The sequence below is a fragment of the Thalassophryne amazonica genome, chromosome 16 (assembly GCF_902500255.1).
Source record: "Thalassophryne amazonica chromosome 16, fThaAma1.1, whole genome shotgun sequence".
Lineage (NCBI taxonomy): Eukaryota > Metazoa > Chordata > Actinopteri > Batrachoidiformes > Batrachoididae > Thalassophryne > Thalassophryne amazonica.
In genome coordinates, this window is record NC_047118.1 from 43,801,684 (window position 1) to 43,820,882 (window position 19,199).

Here is a 19,199-nt window from a genome sequence, read left to right on the forward strand (position 1 = left end):
CGCGTCGGGACGCAGCCGACGCGGTGCGGCGGCACAGGAAAAACACCTCCGTGTTGATAACCATTTGTAAAATCCAGGCGGCTTTTGATGGCTTTCAGTGGAGTGAGTATATGAGAAATTGTTTAACAGGCAGGACATGTTCCAACTTGTCCTTAAGGCTTTCAACAGAGGTGTTTTTCCTGTGGCGGAGCGTCGCGGCGGCTGCGTCCCGACGCGCGGACCCGTCCGCACGTCTTTCATTAAAAAATCTCCTTTAACAGTGGAATATCCGGATAAAATGCTGAAACCGACTTCTTCTGAAACTTCTCTGTTCTCTCACGACGTCCTGGATCAATAGAGCCTGAAATGTGGTGGTTTTCAGCTTGAACAGGCTGATGACGCTGCCTGAGAGCGCTGAGCGACGTCTCGCACCGTGAAAAGTCCTTAAAGCGACAGAATCACCTCAAAATCTCTCATCAGCCGTTAAAATTTTCACTGAAAACCAGCTTAATTTTTCGAACCGTGTCCACTTCGATGTGTCTCACAGGTTTAGAAAAAATTTTGATCAAACAACGCGCCAGTCTCTCAGTAAATTCTCAGACAAAGGAATTCCGACGAGGGGCTGGACGACTCCTCCCACAAGGAGTGCTCACAGGCGAATGACGTCACCGACAGGCGTGGAAAAACTCACGCATGCGCACGAGGGTTCAAGCATGTCTGACGTAAAAACATATGAATAAAATCCATATAGTTTTTGAAAAAAATAAAAAGGACCGTAACTTTATTGACAGCCCTCGTATATATATATATTTAGCTATTGCATCAGTTTTAAATGACTTACAAGTTGCAAAAGACTTCATTGACAATAGTTATCATGCCTTTAAGTGTATTATTTACTCAAAGCAGAAAGGGTGCAATTATTAATTGTTTTATAAGACACACTTAGAATTTGGTCAATGTAGAATGAAAACAATGAAAGCAGAACTAAAGTCAGTTAATGCAGACATTCAGCCCATTTGTGGAAACTTATTACAGACAATACTTACAGATAGTAAATACATTGTAATGAAATCAAGACGAGCCATATTTTGTTCCAGTATGAGTCAAATTCCACTGTGTTTTAAACCAAGAAAACCTGACCAAGGTGCTCTCAGAATGCACCAAATTGCAGCATTTTTTTTTTCGTCTTCAAAATTTCCTGGGGGGGGGCATGCTAACCTTGTTTCGGGTACTTATTTAATCGTATTTTTGTGCTGTGGTTCTCACAACAATTTTCCTTAGTGTGAACATCAACTTATGTGCCGCTTATTTTCTCAGTAATTGTGCATTAAATGGATCCAACGGTCCAGGCTACAATAGCTACTAAAGGGACCAACACCAGTAGCATACAGCCTTAAATAACACAAGAGTTTCACTCTGTGCGAATATTGCAGCAGGGACGTTTTAGATGAACCGTTAAGACACTTCACTACCACAAGCCATATTATTCCAAGTGTTTGTAATAAAATGCTCAAATTGACAGACACAACTCACCACAGCATCTAGCAGCCACATTGAGTGGACAGTGAGTTACCGTCATTACAAGAGGCGGAGTCGTTCAGCTCAGTTGCTGTCTCTTAAAGTGACCACACCCTCAATTAGGCATAACTTTATGGCTTAAAACATCATAAACTAAGAAGTCAGAAAAGAATTCACCCCCTGTACAGTTGTCATGAGCAGTGTTGCCACAGTTACTTTGAAAAAGTAATCCAATTACTGATTACTGATTACTCCTTGAAAAAGTAACTTAGTTACTTTACTGATTACTCAATTGTAAAAGTAACTAAGTTAGATTACTAGTTACTTTTTTAGTTACTTTCCCCAGCTGCCGACAACAACCCACGTCAACATGACAATGATACCTGTTTTGCCAAAACTCACTTTATAGTCACCCTTTCTTTACTTCAATGAAAATAAATACTTGTTTTATAAAAAGTAAAATAAAGACCTCTTTCTTGACCTCATATTTAACTGTTGACAGCACTGTAACAGTAAAACTTGCAATTTCAAACCTACATTGTTTATAAATGTAACTATTAAATTCTAACATTTTTCTAACATTTAAATTCTCTCTAAACATTTTACTTGTCGAAATTATTATTATTTTAAGCAATATTAGTAGTTGTAGTAAAAAACGGCTTCAAATCTGGACCTTTAATCTAGGGCTGTTGTGGGGGGGCACATCCCTCCCCCACGCCCCCATCCCTCTGGATTCGCCCCTGCTTTGGCGTTTGAGCACAAAGAATGGATAACATTTATTTATGCAGAAAACAGGACCAGATTTACAGGTAAGAAAGTTTTATTGCATTTTCACATCATGTGGTCCTCAGAAAGAGAGTTTAGGTGCATTTGAGTGGAAAATAGTGTTAGTTGTTGATGCGTCGCCGAGGATCAGCTGTTTTTAACGAGACGATACGGAGTGGCTCAGCTCAGAATTCTAAATAAAGGAGGAAAAAAGTATAAAAATGTCTTCGTAAAGCTCAGTGCAGGTGTGCTGATCACCGCCCATTAAGAGGTGAGGACGAGTCGAGCAGCTGCAAAAAACCGCGGATGAAAAGCTCACAGCTCGCTTAAAGTGGGACGTTCAGTCGAACCCCGACCCCCTCCCCACGGACCAAGTTTAATGCTGCTATCGACCCACAATGAAAAATAATAGTAACGCACAGTGACATGGAGAAGTAACTTTAATCTGATTACTGACTTGGAAAGATTAACGCGTTAGATTACTCGTTACTAAAAGAAGTGGTCAGACGTTACCGGCATAACTGGTCATGAGGGAGAAAACTGTCTAGAGATTTTTGTACCAGGCTGTAAACATGTTTATTTCTGCTTATTGCTTCATTTTCGGAAGAGTGGTTTTGAAACTCCAAAAATGTTGCTCTGGGTGTCTCTGTGTTGTCAGTGTTTACTTCCCATTAGTCCTGGCCAACCCATAAATGGGTAAAGAGGTGGTGCGTGGGCAAGATTGTATGTGAATTGGGCAGAATGAATGAAGCCTGTATACTCCTCCATTGCTTAACAAGCTAACGCTAACAGGCTAACCTTGATTCAGGTGTTTTATTAATGCATATTATTGTGGACTGGACAGGTGGCTTAGGTGTGGGTATTAGAAAGTATGACCTGTTATTGCCTCCAGAACCATAGCGTCACAGTAGAGCAAATGTCAACAAGCTACTGATACCTACTGACTTCGCTAATGGTGCTAACATGTTAAATAACATGAAAATTTCACTCCATAGAAATACTGGAGCACAGAATTTTTAGATGGTCCATTAGGAAAATTAACTGCACACCGAGCAAGATTACTACAGCTATTTATAACAAAATGCTCAGAAAGTTCAGACACGGTTGGTCATCAATAGCTAATAGCTACCGCTAGCGGTTTCTGTTCATGGGTCTGTGGACTTTGCTCAGACTTCAACCCCCTCCACAGTAGTCATGGAGGGTGAAATAGCTATAGAGACCAAAATATTTATTTATTTATTAAGTACCAGGTTGTAAACATGTTTACTGCTCCTGTAAAGTTTGAGATTATAACATGGGCTTCTGTGGGAATTAACTTGCCTTTGGAGCTAACCTCAATCAGCCATTCAGGGAACTGCAAGATTGTCCACATCTGGGTGTGCTTCATGTCAGATGGCCAGAGTTTGGGGCTTGGCTGAAAAAATAGCACCTCCATGTTACTACTTTGCGTTGAGACTGATCAGGACATATGGAGAGAGGGCCAGGTGCTCACGGGTGAACTCTGCTCCCACACCTGGCTCCAGGAAGGGGCTCTGGTTTATTTGTTCTGGGTGAGGCTTTAGTTGAGACTTTTTAGCCAATTTTTAAGGGATCTTTGAATTCTCAGTTGAGTTTTGGCATCACACCTGAGAACAGTTTGGATTGTGAGAGACCCTTTAGGGATTAATGCCGCTGCCAACATAGTTCCTAGGGTAATAAAGTTTTTCAGACTTTGACGGCAATAAGAAGGAAAGTCTTTTCACTTTTACTCTGCATATTTGTGGAGTGGAGTTTCTGAAATTTCATGAGGTAGTTGTGGTGTTTCGGGCATCTGGTTATGATGTCTGCTGGACATCAGATTCCTTTGGAGGTTTTTCAGACATGTCTGAAAAGGCCAAGATCCCTGAGCTCCAAGACCCAAAATACACTGAGGGATGTGACTGAAGTTGGAGCAATTTTACTTGATCTGTTGCCGTGGCAACTTAGCTAAGGTTATGTGGTTAAAAAATAGTTGGACTGGCAAATATTTTTACTGTTTCATGAAAATTTGTTAGGAATCTTTTAGGCTGATCTTAACCCAGGCAAAGGCATAGCTTCCATGGCAGATACGACAGTCATTAAAACCAAATAAAACACAATCATAGAATCTTTTAAATTTTACAGTCTCTTCTGGTTCTGTTTTCAGTGTCATTAATCTTTCCATTTTTATTTACTTGTGTCTTCCCTCTTTCTGTTTTCGTCAATTCAGGCTTGGGTCCCTCCTCAATCCACCAGAGCCTCCAGCCAGGCTATCCCTCCTCCCTACCAGGCTCCATTCCCCCTCCTTTTCAGTTTGCCAGGGACCCACAATCTGGACAGCTAATGGTCATCCCCACTGAACACCTGCCACACTACGGTACGGAAGCTACAGTCTGTGTGTGCTCATTATTAAAAAAAAAAAAAAAAAAAATCAAATGTATGCTTCCACATTTAGTTTTACTGAAGTGTGGCTGTGGTAGGACTGTAACACAACCATACTCACGTAGCAGAAGATTTTAGCCCCCAGCAACATGTTTGAATTGTTGACTTCCACAAAATTAAGTTCCTCATCCAGTTTTTCATGCTGTCAATCATGACTCTGCAGGCGGCGATGTCCTGGAGCGTGGAGCCCCAGTGTGGTCAGGGGTGTATGGTACAGGCAGCTCGCTCCATCACGCGGCCCAGGCCCAACTGCAGCTCCTCTCACAGCAGCAGATTCTCCGACAACACGAGCTTCTGATGATCCAGCAGCACACAGCGCAGGTTCTGGAGCTACAGCGGAATGCGCAGCTAGTTGTAAGTGGTATTTGTCCTGTGACACACCGGCTTTATTTAACTCATGATGTGCAGTTTGGACTTAAAGATCCACTCTGTTGTTACTGTAGTACCTTTTTTACTCCACAATCATTGGCTGAAAGAGACAAGTTTGTTTGCATACGATTCACTGTCCAACGAATTGATCACGCCAATCAAACATCAGCTGATGAGTATTTGTGATTGATTGGTATAAGTGTTGGTCATGATGAAGTCATAAAAGGGTGTTTGTTCAAAAAAATAAACTGTTCACTCTCTTGTTCTCTTTGGTGTTACTGTGTTCCGTGATTGTAAATGAGTGGTTTATGAGTGAGAGAATAATAAACACAAGAAGTTGCATTTCCTTTCAACAAAAAGTTGGAGTATTCTAAGAAACAAATGATCACTACAGGTTTTTGTAATCAAAACACTGTGCACACTCAAAAGCTACACTCAGGCACAGATATGTCTGCAGTGTGAAGAATGTGCAGGTTTTCCATCAGCCTTCTGATTTTTTTTTATTATTATTTTCAATTCAATACCAGGAGACATTATTTCATTGCTTTTAAAGCAAATTGCAGTTTCTCAGAAAATGCTGTGAAAGATTTTATATAGTTATATTTTATATATGCAGTAGAACGTTTATATGACATCAACAGCTGCATGTGTCCGGATCAGAGTAGGACTTTAATACATGAAAACTGATCAAATCTAAGTTCAAATCTCCTGTGTGCCTTCTGGCAAAGTGCAACTGGATTTTCTTTTCTTTTCACTATGAATCCGTATTACTGATGATGCAACAGACAAAAGTTTCCATGTGCCCATTTTCTCCAGTCACAACCACAGAAGCCTATAATATAATTAGGGAATAACCCTGTTGTGTCTGATGATTTGCGGACGTTCATGCTGGTTGTACGGTCGCAAATTGAGCTTTACCGTATAACAGCACTAATGTCTGCAAATCATCAGATACAAGGGGATTATTCCCATTCTAATCCAATTCCATGGTTTGCAGGGTTTATTTTTCTGTAGGTAATTCGGACGGCGAGGCTTACCATGAGGCAGTCTCGCTCCAACAAATGTGAAGCGGTAATTCTGTATCAGAATCCACATTGATACTTTCATATGGTAGCTTAAATTCACCCATTTTGGCGGCAGCGGCGGTAATTGACTTTCTCTCACTCTCAGCTAACAGTGCTAACAGCTAGCAGCGCGCGACCGATATTCTGTTGAATCGTGCGTCTCGTCTCATAAATCGACAATTCCATGTCCTGACAATACTGTGCACGCGTGCACAGTTGCGTGGAGGACAGGAATGATATTCGACAGGAATGACATCTCTTCAGAACACCGGTCAGGGTGCGGAGTAATACATCCAAATGTGAAACGGTCGAATATTTTGCCAGCGTTACCCCGATATTATATCTGAAATTTCACACGATTAACCAATCAAATTCACGGAAAAAATGTAATTGGATTAGAATATAATAATACAAGCCTTCAACAAATTTGACATGCAGTGTCATACTGTTTCTTGATGATAGTCGAAGACATATTCCCTAAATTGGAAATGTTCATGTATTCATCCTCTGACTTGTCTAAATAAAACTGGCTGTAAAAATAATGATTAGAAAAAAAAATTCCCACTGTTGTAATAATTATGGAACTGACTGTATGTACAAAGGAGTGAACCACGGTTCATGAAGCAGTCAAATGTAGGAGAGCTTGTTTGCCTTTTCCCAAATTCATACCACTTATGAGCTGAAGTTGCAGGAAACTGGAAATGTGAGAGAAGGCAGACTGGTGTGTTTCTGTTCGAGCTGCAGCACAGGTGCACGTGTTTAAGACAAAAAAGCTAATTACACAGTACATCCTGCAGCTGCACGAGGATAGCAATTGTGATGTGAAGACACATATTTACTTTAAGACCTTGAAGGACAGCCTGACATCACTACACAAATCCTACAAACTGCTCTCGACCTGTCTCTGTTGCAGGAGCATTTAAAGTCCAGTGAGCACAGGCCAGAGATGGAAGACAAATCAGACAAGCGGAACGCCAACTCCAAGCTGCGCTCCTCCTCCGTATCCTCACCATCTCCTTCGCCCATCCCACTTCCCCGTAAACTACCACCTCCCTCCCGCTCGCCGACTCCATCAACCTCCTCCTTCACCCCACTACTGCCGCTCCCATCACCAGTGACCACGCTGAAGTCGGAGGAAGGTCAGAGAGCGCTGTCTCACCCCCCTACCCCCCTTCCTCACCCACCTTCTCCGCGCTCGGCTTCTCCGCCCCCATCCTCGCCGCGTCAGCCGAAGCAGGAGGTGGCTGAGGAAGGGGAGGTGAGAAGAGGGGAGAAGAGAGAGGGGCCTAAATCTACATCCACATTTCAAAGTGTCTACTCTGGTGAGTCTCCAGGAACCCCGTCATCAGCCGCTGACCCACATGGTAACTGAACATGTTAAATAGAAAAACCAGGGGCGCTTATATTGTTGTAATGAAATAATAGCACTTATCGCAGTTAGGGTAGTAGCACATTATACTCATATGTCAATGTGGAGGTACCTGAATGCACAATGCAATCTTCAGAAGGGACCACACCTCATAGTGTTGTAACAGTGCGACACTGCAAAGTCCAGTCTTCTTCTCATGGCAGTCAGCAGCGGTCAAATCCGGATGAAACTTCATGGAACTTTTAAAGAAGAAATTCACTGTAACATAATGGTTTTTCATCACATAAAACTGATCAATATTTGGATTTGTCTAATCGTCGTCCGCTTCTTGTGGTGGAACACCACCTCATTATCCACCTTATTAGCAAGCTCAACTAATTCTACCTTTTTGTAGTTGTCATTATGATTTTTTTCATTCATATACCCGCGAATGTCTTTAAGTATCCTTCTCTGTGCTGTAAATGTCTGCATGTATTGTGACAAACAAGCATCCTTAATTAACAAACTTTTGTGTTATTGGCTAATGCCAGCTAACACTGAAACTGTTCGACTTTTGTGTTGGACATCAGAGTATTTCCGGGTTGGCACATGGGTACCACACACTATAACCCTAAGTGATGAGGGCTATTGTAGTGTGCCACAACAAGCATTTGTATTATCCTTTTGATTGTCCTAACACCTTTATAATAATGCACTGTTGGTACTTAGCTGGTGTTTGAGTTTTTGATGTGCTTCAGTGGAAATAAGCATGGTGTGACTGCAAAGTTTTTTTTTTTGTTTGTTTTTTTTGATGGATTTGTGAGGAAACACACCAGTAACATTAATGTTAGCATTCTTCTGCTTTTGCAGATCTCCCCCTAGGTTACCCTTACCAATCCATCACTGCCCCATTTGGCTCACCTTTTCCACCTTATCACATCCCTACGTCTACAGGGACAAACGTAGACCCTCCAAACCGCTCCCATTCTCCACATTCAGGTGCCCATCTGCCCTCTGCCCACCTCAGTTCAGCGAGGCTGGATGTAGAAATGAAGCTGCAAAGCCTAAAGCCACTAAAGACTGGGTCTACCATCAAACAACAACATGATCTGGAGCAGCCACGACTCAATGTGACACCAGAACTGCTTAGGCCTCTTCACCGAAACTGCAGTCCTGTCTTTGCCAGCCTGGACAAAGAGGGAGATGGGGGAGAAATCAAGCCTATGTCTCAACCGCTACCTCTGCATGTCCCTAGTCCTCCATCCCAACAATGTGAGGTACAGGAAGGAACTGAGGAGGAGGAGAAGGAAGAAGGCCAAATCAAAAGGGAAGTGTCATCTTTCTCATGTAAGGCGGCATATCCTGTACTGGATCCACTTCCAGAAGCTAAGCCACAACCGGAGGTCATCGAGGACCTGGATCGAATACTTTATCCATCATGCATTGCTCCAGACAGACAGGAATTGTCTCAGATGTGTGAGTCGGTAAAGCAGACCACCAGCATTGTGTGTGAGCCGCGACTGCCAGATACAGCAGTGAACATGCAGAGTCAAAAAGAAAGGGCCACTGAATCTCCCCGTTGTCCTACGCCCATGTCTGCTCCCCTGCTCCCACCAGTCATTGGTCCTGAGGATCCAATGGCAGGGATGCTCGTCCTGTTGGCTGCCAGTGAGATGCCCCAGGCCAGCCTCAGTGATCCTCCTGCCCCAATACTCGTTCCACAGACCGAACATCTTCTTGTGGGTACAGATTGCAGTGCTGCACCTCTGGAGATTGTCGCTCTGGAGGGCATGGCCTTGCTTAGCCAAATGGCTCAGGAAGAGATTGAACACGCCAGCCGGCAGCAAGGTAAGAGCAGCAGGAAGAGAAAAGGATGGTTAAAGAAAATGAGGCAAAATTGAAAGACTATGTAATAAAAATGGGAAGACTATATGCAAAACTGAAATTTTCAAAGGGCCAAATCCAAGTGAGTGCATCTGAGACATGGGTGTTCAATTAAAATTCAAAAGATGTCCAGCTAAAGAACATTTCCTCAAGCAAAGGTCTGGAACATTATAGTGTCTAACATGCATTATGATTCATTGAGATACATATATATTTTAGATTTTTCATTTTCAAACAGCAGCTTACAGAAAAGCAGATATCAAGACAGAAACTGAGCTCTTTGCTTCACTGTTCAAGGATTTTTACAATGTATCTTGAAAAGATCTTGAAAAACATTTTTGTGGAGAGAAAAAATGTACACGACTACTATTTCTCAGAGAAACAGTAATGCAAAGAGACAAGTAAGATCAGTAAAGGTGACTAGTCAGAAAAAAGAAAATATATTCCATCTTTGAATGTCTTTTTAGTTTTCGTTAAGGGGTGGGGGGGGGGGCATAATTTATCTCTCCTACTGATATGTGTTTTGGTAAAACTTGCCAAATATTTTGAATTCTAATCTCAATTAATGTGATTGTGTGTTTCTTGCTAAGTAGTTTTTGGAGGACATAATTAAAAGTCAAAATCTGAGTGTTTTGTACATTCAGTTTATATCCCGCATATCTACCAAAATGCTTCAGTGACATATTTTGAATTAGCCTAGTAGTTGTATCAATGTACGAGGTGTATTAGATAAGAAACCGACACTTTTATTTATTTATTTTTTTTTACTATATGGATTTGAATGACGTGCGATTACACCAATCATGCTTGAACCCTCATGCGCATGCGTGAGTTTTTTCATGCGTGTCGGTGACGTCATTTCCCTGTCGGCAGGCCTTGAGTGAGATGTGGTCCAGCCCTCTCGGCTGAATTCCTTTGTTTCACACGCTGCTCGAGACGGCGCGCATTGCTTTATCAAAATTTTCCAACGGAGGTGTTTTTCCTGTCGCGACCCCCCCCCCGCGGTCGGGTCCGGCCCGACATGCGACTCTGCCCGCACGTTCTTTCATTACAAAATGTCTGTTAGCAATGGAATGTCCGAATAAACTCCTCATGCCGACTTCTTCTGAAAGTTCTCTGTTCTCTGACGACTTCCTGGGTCAACAGAGCCTGAAATGTGGAAGTTTTCAACTTGAAACGGCGAGATGCTGCCGCCTCGAAGCGCAGATCGCCGTCCTTAAAGCGACACTACCAGACCAAAATCTCTCATCAGCCGTTAAAATTTTTACCGAAAACCAGCTGAATTTATCGAATGGTGTCCACTCAGTTGTGCCTCAGTTTTTGAAAAAATTTTTATCAAACAAAGCAGCAGTCTCTGAGCCATTCCTAAACAATGAAAAAACGACGAGAGGGTGGGCGACTCCTCACTCAAAGACTGCCCACAGGTGAATGACGTAACCGACAGGCGTGAAAAAACTCTTGCATGCCCACGAGGGTTCACGCATGTCTGATTCACACGTGATTCAAATCCATATGGTTTTTGAAAAAAATAATAAGGTCGGATACTTTTCTAACAGACCTCGTATGTAGTAGCCTACTGGTGGTTGGCTCTCACTGCGGTATTGTATCACTTCCTGTTCCGGAGCACAGCGGTGTTTTTCTGTATCTGTTAGCTGTTTAATCTGCGCAGTTAGATTGATCTAGTTATCTAGATTACGATTTGTTTCCCAGTGTAATCTTTACGTGCCTTAACTAAAGCACTCCTTCTACTGAATCACCTCTAAATTATTTACACATTATTCACTTTGCGTGTTTTTAGGAATCCGCTAGCTTAGCGTAGCTACTAGCTCTTAGCCGATTTAGCATGGCGGCTTCTCCTGTCTCTCCCGCACTTTTCTGCTCTGGGTGTGAAATGTTTAGTTATTCCTCGGCCTCCTTTAGCAGTAATGGTACTTGTAATAAGTGTAGCTTATTCGTAGCTTTGGAGGCCAGGCTGGGCGAATTGGAGACTCGGCTCCGCACCGTGTAAAATTCTACAGCTAGCCAGGCCCCTGTAGTCGGTGCAGACCAAGGTAGCTTAGCCGCCGTTAGTTCCCCCCTGGCAGATCCCGAGCAGCCGGGAAAGCAGGCTGACTGGGTGACTGTGAGGAGGAAGCGTAGCCCTAAACAGAAGCCCCGTGTACACCGCCAACCCGTTCACATTTCTAACCGTTTTTCCCCACTCGACGACACACCCGCCGAGGATCAAACTCTGGTTATTGGCGACTCTGTTTTGAGAAATGTGAAGTTAGCGACATCAGCAACCATAGTCAATTGTCTTCCGGGGGCCAGAGCAGGCGACATTGAAGGAAATTTGAAACTGCTGGCTAAGGCTAAGCGTAAATTTGGTAAGATTGTAATTCACGTCGGCAGTAATGACACCCGGTTACGCCAATCGGAGGTCACTAAAATTAACATTAAATCGGTGTGTAACTTTGCAAAAACAATGTCGGACTCTGTAGTTTTCTCTGGGCCCCTCCCCAATCAGACCGGGAGTGACATGTTTAGCCGCATGTTCTCCTTGAATTGCTGGCTGTCTGAGTGGTGTCCAAAAAATGAGGTGGGCTTCATAGATAATTGGCAAAGCTTCTGGGGAAAACCTGGTCTTGTTAGGAGAGACGGCATCCATCCCACTTTGGATGGAGCAGCTCTCATTTCTAGAAATCTGGCTAATTTTCTTAAATCCTCCAAACCGTGACTATCCAGGGTTGGGACCAGGAAGCAGAGTTGTAGTCTTACACACCTCTCTGCAGCTTCTCTCCCCCTGCCATCCCCTCATTACCCCATCCCCGTAGAGACGGTGCCTGCTCCCAGACTACCAATAACCAGCAAAAATCTATTTAAGCATAAAAATTCAAAAAGAAAAAATAATATAGCACCTTCAACTGCACCACAGACTAAAACAGTTAAATGTGGTCTATTAAACATTAGGTCTCTCTCTTCTAAGTCCCTGTTGGTAAATGATATAATAATTGATCAACATATTGATTTATTCTGCCTAACAGAAACCTGGTTACAGCAGGATGAATATGTTAGTTTAAATGAGTCAACACCCCCGAGTCACACTAACTGTCAGAACGCTCGTAGCACGGGCCGGGGCGGTGGATTAGCAGCAATCTTCCATTCCAGCTTATTAATTAATCAAAAACCCAGACAGAGCTTTAATTCATTTGAAAGCTTGTCTCTTAGTCTTGTCCATCCAAATTGGAAGTCCCAAAAAACAGTTTTATTTGTTATTATCTATCGTCCACCTGGTCGTTACTGTGAGTTTCTCTGTGAATTTTCAGACCTTTTGTCTGACTTAGTGCTTAGCTCAGATAAGATAATTATAGTGGGCGATTTTAACATCCACATAGATGCTGAGAATGACAGCCTCAACACTGCATTTAATCTATTATTAGACTCTATTGGCTTTGCTCAAAAAGTAAATGAGTCCACCCACCACTTTAATCATATCTTAGATCTTGTTCTGACTTATGGTATGGAAATAGAAGACTTAACAGTATTCCCTGAAAACTCCCTTCTGTCTGATCATTTTATAATAACATTTACATTTACTCTGATGGACTACCCAGCAGTAGGGAATAAGTTTCATTACACTAGAAGTCTTTCAGAAAGCGCTGTAACTAGGTTTAAGGATATGATTCCTTCTTTATGTTCTCTAATGCCATATAACAACACAGTGCAGAGTAGCTACCTAAACTCTGTAAGGGAGATAGAGTATCTCGTCAATAGTTTTACATCCTCATTGAAGACAACTTTGGATGCTGTAGCTCCTCTGAAAAAGAGAGCTTTAAATCAGAAGTGTCTGACTCCATGGTATAACTCTCAAACTCGTAGCTTAAAGCAGATAACCCGTAAGTTGGAGAGGAAATGGCGTCTCACTAATTTAGAAGATCTTCACTTAGCCTGGAAAAAGAGTCTGTTGCTCTATAAAAAAGCCCTCCGTAAAGCTAGGACATCTTTCTACTCATCACTAATTGAAGAAAATAAGAACAACCCCAGGTTTCTTTTCAGCACTGTAGCCAGGCTGACAGAGTCAGAGCTCTATTGAGCTGAGTATTCCATTAACTTTAACTAGTAATGACTTCATGACTTTCTTTGCTAACAAAATTTTAACTATTAGAGAAAAAATTACTCATAACCATCCCAAAGACGTATCGTTATCTTTGGCTGCTTTCAGTGATGCCGGTATTTGGTTAGACTCTTTCTCTCCGATTGTTCTGTCTGAGTTATTTTCATTAGTTACTTCATCCAAACCATCAACATGTTTATTAGACCCCATTCCTACCAGGCTGCTCAAGGAAGCCCTACCATTATTTAATGCTTCGATCTTAAATATGATCAATCTATCTTTGTTAGTTGGCTATGTACCACAGGCTTTTAAGGTGGCAGTAATTAAACCATTACTTAAAAAGCCATCACTTGACCCAGCTATCTTAGCTAATTATAGGCCAATCTCCAACCTTCCTTTTCTCTCAAAAATTCTTTAAAGGGTAGTTGTAAAACAGCTAACTGATCATCTGCAGAGGAATGGTCTATTTGAAGAGTTTCAGTCAGGTTTTAGAATTCATCATAGTACAGAAACAGCATTAGTGAAGGTTACAAATGATCTTCTTATGGCCTCGGACAGTGGACTCATCTCTGTGCTTGTTCTGTTAGACCTCAGTGCTGCTTTTGATACTGTTGACCATAAAATTTTATTACAGAGATTAGAGCATGCCATAGGTATTAAAGGCACTGCGCTGCGGTGGTTTGAATCATATTTGTCTAATAGATTACAATTTGTTCATGTAAATGGGGAATCTTCTTCACAGACTAAAGTTAATTATGGAGTTCCACAAGGTTCTGTGCTAGGACCAATTTTATTCACTTTATATATGCTTCCCTTAGGCAGTATTATTAGACGGTATTGCTTAAATTTTCATTGTTACGCAGATGATACCCAGCTTTATCTATCCATGAAGCCAGAGGACACACACCAATTAGCTAAACTGCAGGATTGTCTTACAGACATAAAGACATGGATGACCTCTAATTTCCCGCTTTTAAACTCAGATAAAACTGAAGTTATTGTACTTGGCCCCACAAATCTTAGAAACATGGTGTCTAACCAGATCCTTACTCTGGATGGCATTACCCTGACCTCTAGTAATACTGTGAGAAATCTTGGAGTCATTTTTGATCAGGATATGTCATTCAAAGCGCATATTAAACAAATATGTAGGACTGCTTTTTTGCATTTACGCAATATCTCTAAAATCAGAAAGGTCTTGTCTCAGAGTGATGCTGAAAAACGAATTCATGCATTTATTTCCTCTAGGCTGGACTATTGTAATTCATTATTATCAGGTTGTCCTAAAAGTTCCCTAAAAAGCCTTCAGTTAATTCAAAATGCTGCAGCTAGAGTGCTGACGGGGACTAGAAGGAGAGAGCATATCTCACCCATATTGGCCTCTCTTCATTGGCTTCCTGTTAATTCTAGAATAGAATTTAAAATTCTTCTTCTTACTTATAAGGTTTTGAATAATCAGGTCCCATCTTATCTTAGGGACCTCGTAGTACCATATCACCCCAATAGAGCGCTTCGCTCTCAGACTGCAGGCTTACTTGTAGTTCCTAGGGTTTGTAAGAGTAGAATGGGAGGCAGAGCCTTCAGCTTTCAGGCTCCTCTCCTGTGGAACCAGCTTCCAATTCAGATCAGGGAGACAGACACCCTCTCTACTTTTAAGATTAGGCTTAAAACTTTCCTTTTCGCTAAAGCTTATAGTTAGGGCTGGATCAGGTGACCCTGAACCATCCCTTAGTTATGCTGCTATAGACGTAGACTGCTGGGGGGTTCCCATGATGCACTGTTTCTTTCTCTTTTTGCTCTGTATGCACCACTCTGCATTTAATCATTAGTGATCGATCTCTGCTCCCCTCCACAGCATGTCTTTTTCCTGGTTCTCTCCCTCAGCCCCAACCAGTCCCAGCAGAAGACTGCCCCTCCCTGAGCCTGGTTCTGCTGGAGGTTTCTTCCTGTTAAAAGGGAGTTTTTCCTTCCCACTGTAGCCAAGTGCTTGCTCACAGGGGGTCGTTTTGACCGTTGGGGTTTTACATCATTATTGTATGGCATTGCCTTACAATATAAAGCGCCTTGGGGCAACTGTTTGTTGTGATTTGGCGCTATATTAAAAAAAAATTGATTGAATTGATTGATTGATTGATAGTCAGTAGCTGATTGTCAAATAAAATAAAGTACAATTCCATTGCATTTCAACAAAGTTTATTATTAATTTTCACATTGAACTAGAGGATATGAGGTCTGTTAGAAAAGTATCCAACCTTTTTTTTTTTTTTTTTTTTTCAAAAACCTGATGGTTTTGAATCTAGCCTGCTTGCGTGAGCCAACCTTGAACCTTCGTGCGCATGCATGAATTTTTTCACACCTGTCGATTGCGTCATTTGCTGGAAAGCAGCATTTGTGTGAGGACGTGTGTAGTGCGCTCATCGGATTTTTATTGCAAGGAAAATGACGGAACGAGTGGAGCAGCGCTGCATCAAATTTTGCCAGAAACTGAGCGACAGCCAGGTGGAAACCACTCTGAAGATTCAGATGGCTTTCAGTGGCTTTTCAGTCGTGTGACTACGAGTATCTGAGAAATTGTGGAAGAGGTGGGCATCATTTTTTGGAGTCCAGCATGTCCTGTGAGGCTTAAACACGAAGGCGCTTTTGCTCCGCCGTCAGCAGCGGCACGAATTTCGCTGCAACTCTTTTCATGGCCACATCTTCACAATGGAATGTGCTGAAAAAGTGCTGATGTCCGCCTCTTCTGCAATTTCTCGCATAGTCACACGACGGTCCCTCATCACCACAGCGTTCACTTTGGCAGTGAGCTGGTCATTTCAGCATGTTGATTGCCGACCGGAGTGTGGCTCGCTCTCCACCGTTGTGCGGCCGTCTTTAAACTGGTTCTACCGCTCCTTAATTTGTGTGATGCCCTAAGCATGGTCACCAAAAGCTGTCTGAATCTTCCAAATGGTTTCCACCTGGCTGTCGCTCAGTTTCGGGCAAAATTTGATGCAGTAGCGCTGCTCCACTCGTTCCGTCATTTTCCTTGCAATGAAAATCTGATGAGTGCACGACACACGATCCGCTGCTTGCCAGCAAATGACGCAATTGACAGGCGTGAAAAAATTCACGCATGCGCACGAAGGTTCAAGGTTGGCTCACGCAAGCAGGTTTGATTCAAATACATCAGGTTTTTGAAAAAAAAAAATAAGGTCCGATACTTTTCTAACAGACCTCATACTCTCTTAATAAGATAAAGAGCTTTTCAAAAAGGCATCCTGCTTAATTTTTCGAAAAATAAACATTTTTGAGTTACTTGGACAGTGAATGATTAATTCAGTATTCTAGTGACTCGATCATATTGTGCTCTTAGATCATGCATTTTCTGTGCCCTCAGTTCAGATTTGAGTGGATATGATTACTCAGAGGATTTGTACTTTGTCTCGTAGTGATGATTGTCACTTTTAATTATCCCCGCAATCTCAGAACATATGAGGCAAACTGGTTTTGAACTCCCTGTGGGAAAAATAACCATACACAAATCAGTCCATTCTGGATTAAAAATATTGGGGTTTTTTCTGTCTAGTTTTCTCATTTTAGAGTGTTTCCTCTTCAGACATCTGTGTTCGCTGCTAGGGAAGAGACAGATGTGTCTATGCTACTTGCTCTGAGTAAATGATTTGATTGGTTGAGTAGCATCACGTAGAATGAGTTACAGTGCATGTGATTGGTCTGTGCGTTTCCTGCATACACTCACTGACCACTGTAAAGAGAGAGAGAAAAGCTGTGATGTTAACATAAGACAAATGTAAATAGCTTACAAAAGAATTGATCTGTCAGTACCTAATGAATGGGATGGGTCCATATGGAATGGAATCTGAGTCCGGACCTGGACCTCAGTCTACCTATTGTTAATGGCATATCTAAGGAATTATGTTTCATGCAAACAAGAAAGTTGACAGAAAACCCCAGGATCATGAAACAGTGCCCTAAATCTACTTCTTTACCACGATGCAAATACAGTATATTGATGTTACTCTGCAACGTTTCGCTGTAAACGTGATACTATGATGTTCTTATGTTGTGGTTGTTTATACATGATATGCGTGACATGAAAAATACTTAATATGAAGATTATTGTGGGACATGTGCCAGTGTGTTTCTGGCCACAATACATAATACATAGACACTTGGTGCTTCCAACAATGATGCCCCGCTGGGAAGTAAATGACATAGATTAGGCAATAATTGCATATTAATAAAGGAATGAATTTTCTTGTGAACATAACTCATTAACAATGCTGATACTTACACCATAAGTATACCATAAGCTCAGCCACTCGCCGTGTTCCCTGGGGAGTGGCTGAGCCAGATACATTTTCTGGATATTTGATGCATGTATTTGTGTATTAATGAGGGTAACTTAAAAAAGAAATCATTAATCATGCAGAACTGGTGGTTTTGTGGTATTCGGTACTTCAGCGTTTCCCATAATCCCCCTGGTGGCCCCCTGCGCTTCCCAGAATGCACCGCATCACCAGCAGAGTTCCGCCGTCTCACAGCGCATGTAAACAGTGGCAAAGTGAGGATGTGGATGGCGTTGATTTAGTGAGTTCATGGGCGATTATGATGATGACACGTTCTCCCAAGTTGAGAGGGTTATCTAGAGGAGGTGTAGGACCTGTGATGGACTTCTGCTGTGCCTCAATGTTGTCGTCTTGTCCATTCTTTACGAGGTGTATTTACACTGTGAGTGCTGAGCTCCTGACACCAGAACTCTGCTGTAACCAATCTCTCGTGTGAGTAACGACCCGCAAGATGGCGCAAGATTCACAACTGCAAAACAGTAAATACGAATTGAACTGCTTAACTAAAAGACCAGGATTCAGTTCTAGTTATGTTCAATTGAGGCTGTTTTTGTGTCCTTGGACTAGACACTATGTCTTAATTGTCCTAGTTCACTCTTCTGTAAATGGGAACTAGCCTTGACTAGTGAAGTAACCACTGATTGACTCATGTCCAAGGAAGTTTGCATTTATATTGTACACTCATATCTGAGGCAGATGGTCAAAGCACTTTACAATGATGCCTCACATTCACCTGTGTGAATACTGTGCATGTTGGCGCATCAGAAGGCCATGGGCATTCCACAGGAAAATCTGCCTGAAAAGTGGGTGGGTGGATGCATGAGTGTGCCCTCCATATATTTCAGTATAATGTCTAATTTCATCACAGATAACTCATCTGTTTAGTGCCAGACGGTGCCAGATCCGTTCTGCTTTGTGCACAACTCTCAAATTGAAAATGGTCACATTAACATCATTAGGAAGTCCCTTCGGCTGGTCCCTTGTTTTCTCTTTGGTTGGCCACAGCAAATCTGAGGTGGATCTGCATGTTGGTTTTGCACAAATTTTATACCAGGTGCCCTTCCTGGCGCAACTCCGTCTTACATGGAGAACAGGGTGGGGTGGGTTGAAACCAGGAACCATCTGCAGTGGAAACAAGTGCATCTGGAAAGTATTCACAGCACTTCACTTTTTCCATATTTTATGTTACAGCCTTATTCCAAAATGGAGTAAATTAATTGTTTTTCCCCGCAATTCTACTCACAACACCTCATAATGAAAACATGAAAAAAGTGTTTTGCAGATTTATTAAAAAGACCTAAGAAATTACATGTATTCACACTGTTTACTCAGTACTTTGTTGATGCACCTTTGACAGCAATTACAGCCTCAAGTCTTCTTGAATATGTTGCCAC

At 42.1% G+C, this 19,199-nt stretch overlaps 1 protein-coding gene across 1 annotated transcript in view; it reads left to right on the forward strand.

Annotated features, from left to right (window-relative positions):
- The window catches only part of tnrc18 (trinucleotide repeat containing 18), a 121,086-nt gene that overhangs the window by 51,842 nt on the left and 50,045 nt on the right, over positions 1-19,199 (forward strand). Inside the window, exons 3-6 of the mRNA XM_034191350.1 lie at positions 4,427-4,636; positions 4,865-5,055; positions 7,048-7,456; positions 8,353-9,330. Coding sequence (XP_034047241.1) covers positions 4,427-4,636; positions 4,865-5,055; positions 7,048-7,456; positions 8,353-9,330 — 1,788 coding nt within the window. The remainder of the gene's footprint in view (positions 1-4,426; positions 4,637-4,864; positions 5,056-7,047; positions 7,457-8,352; positions 9,331-19,199) is intronic.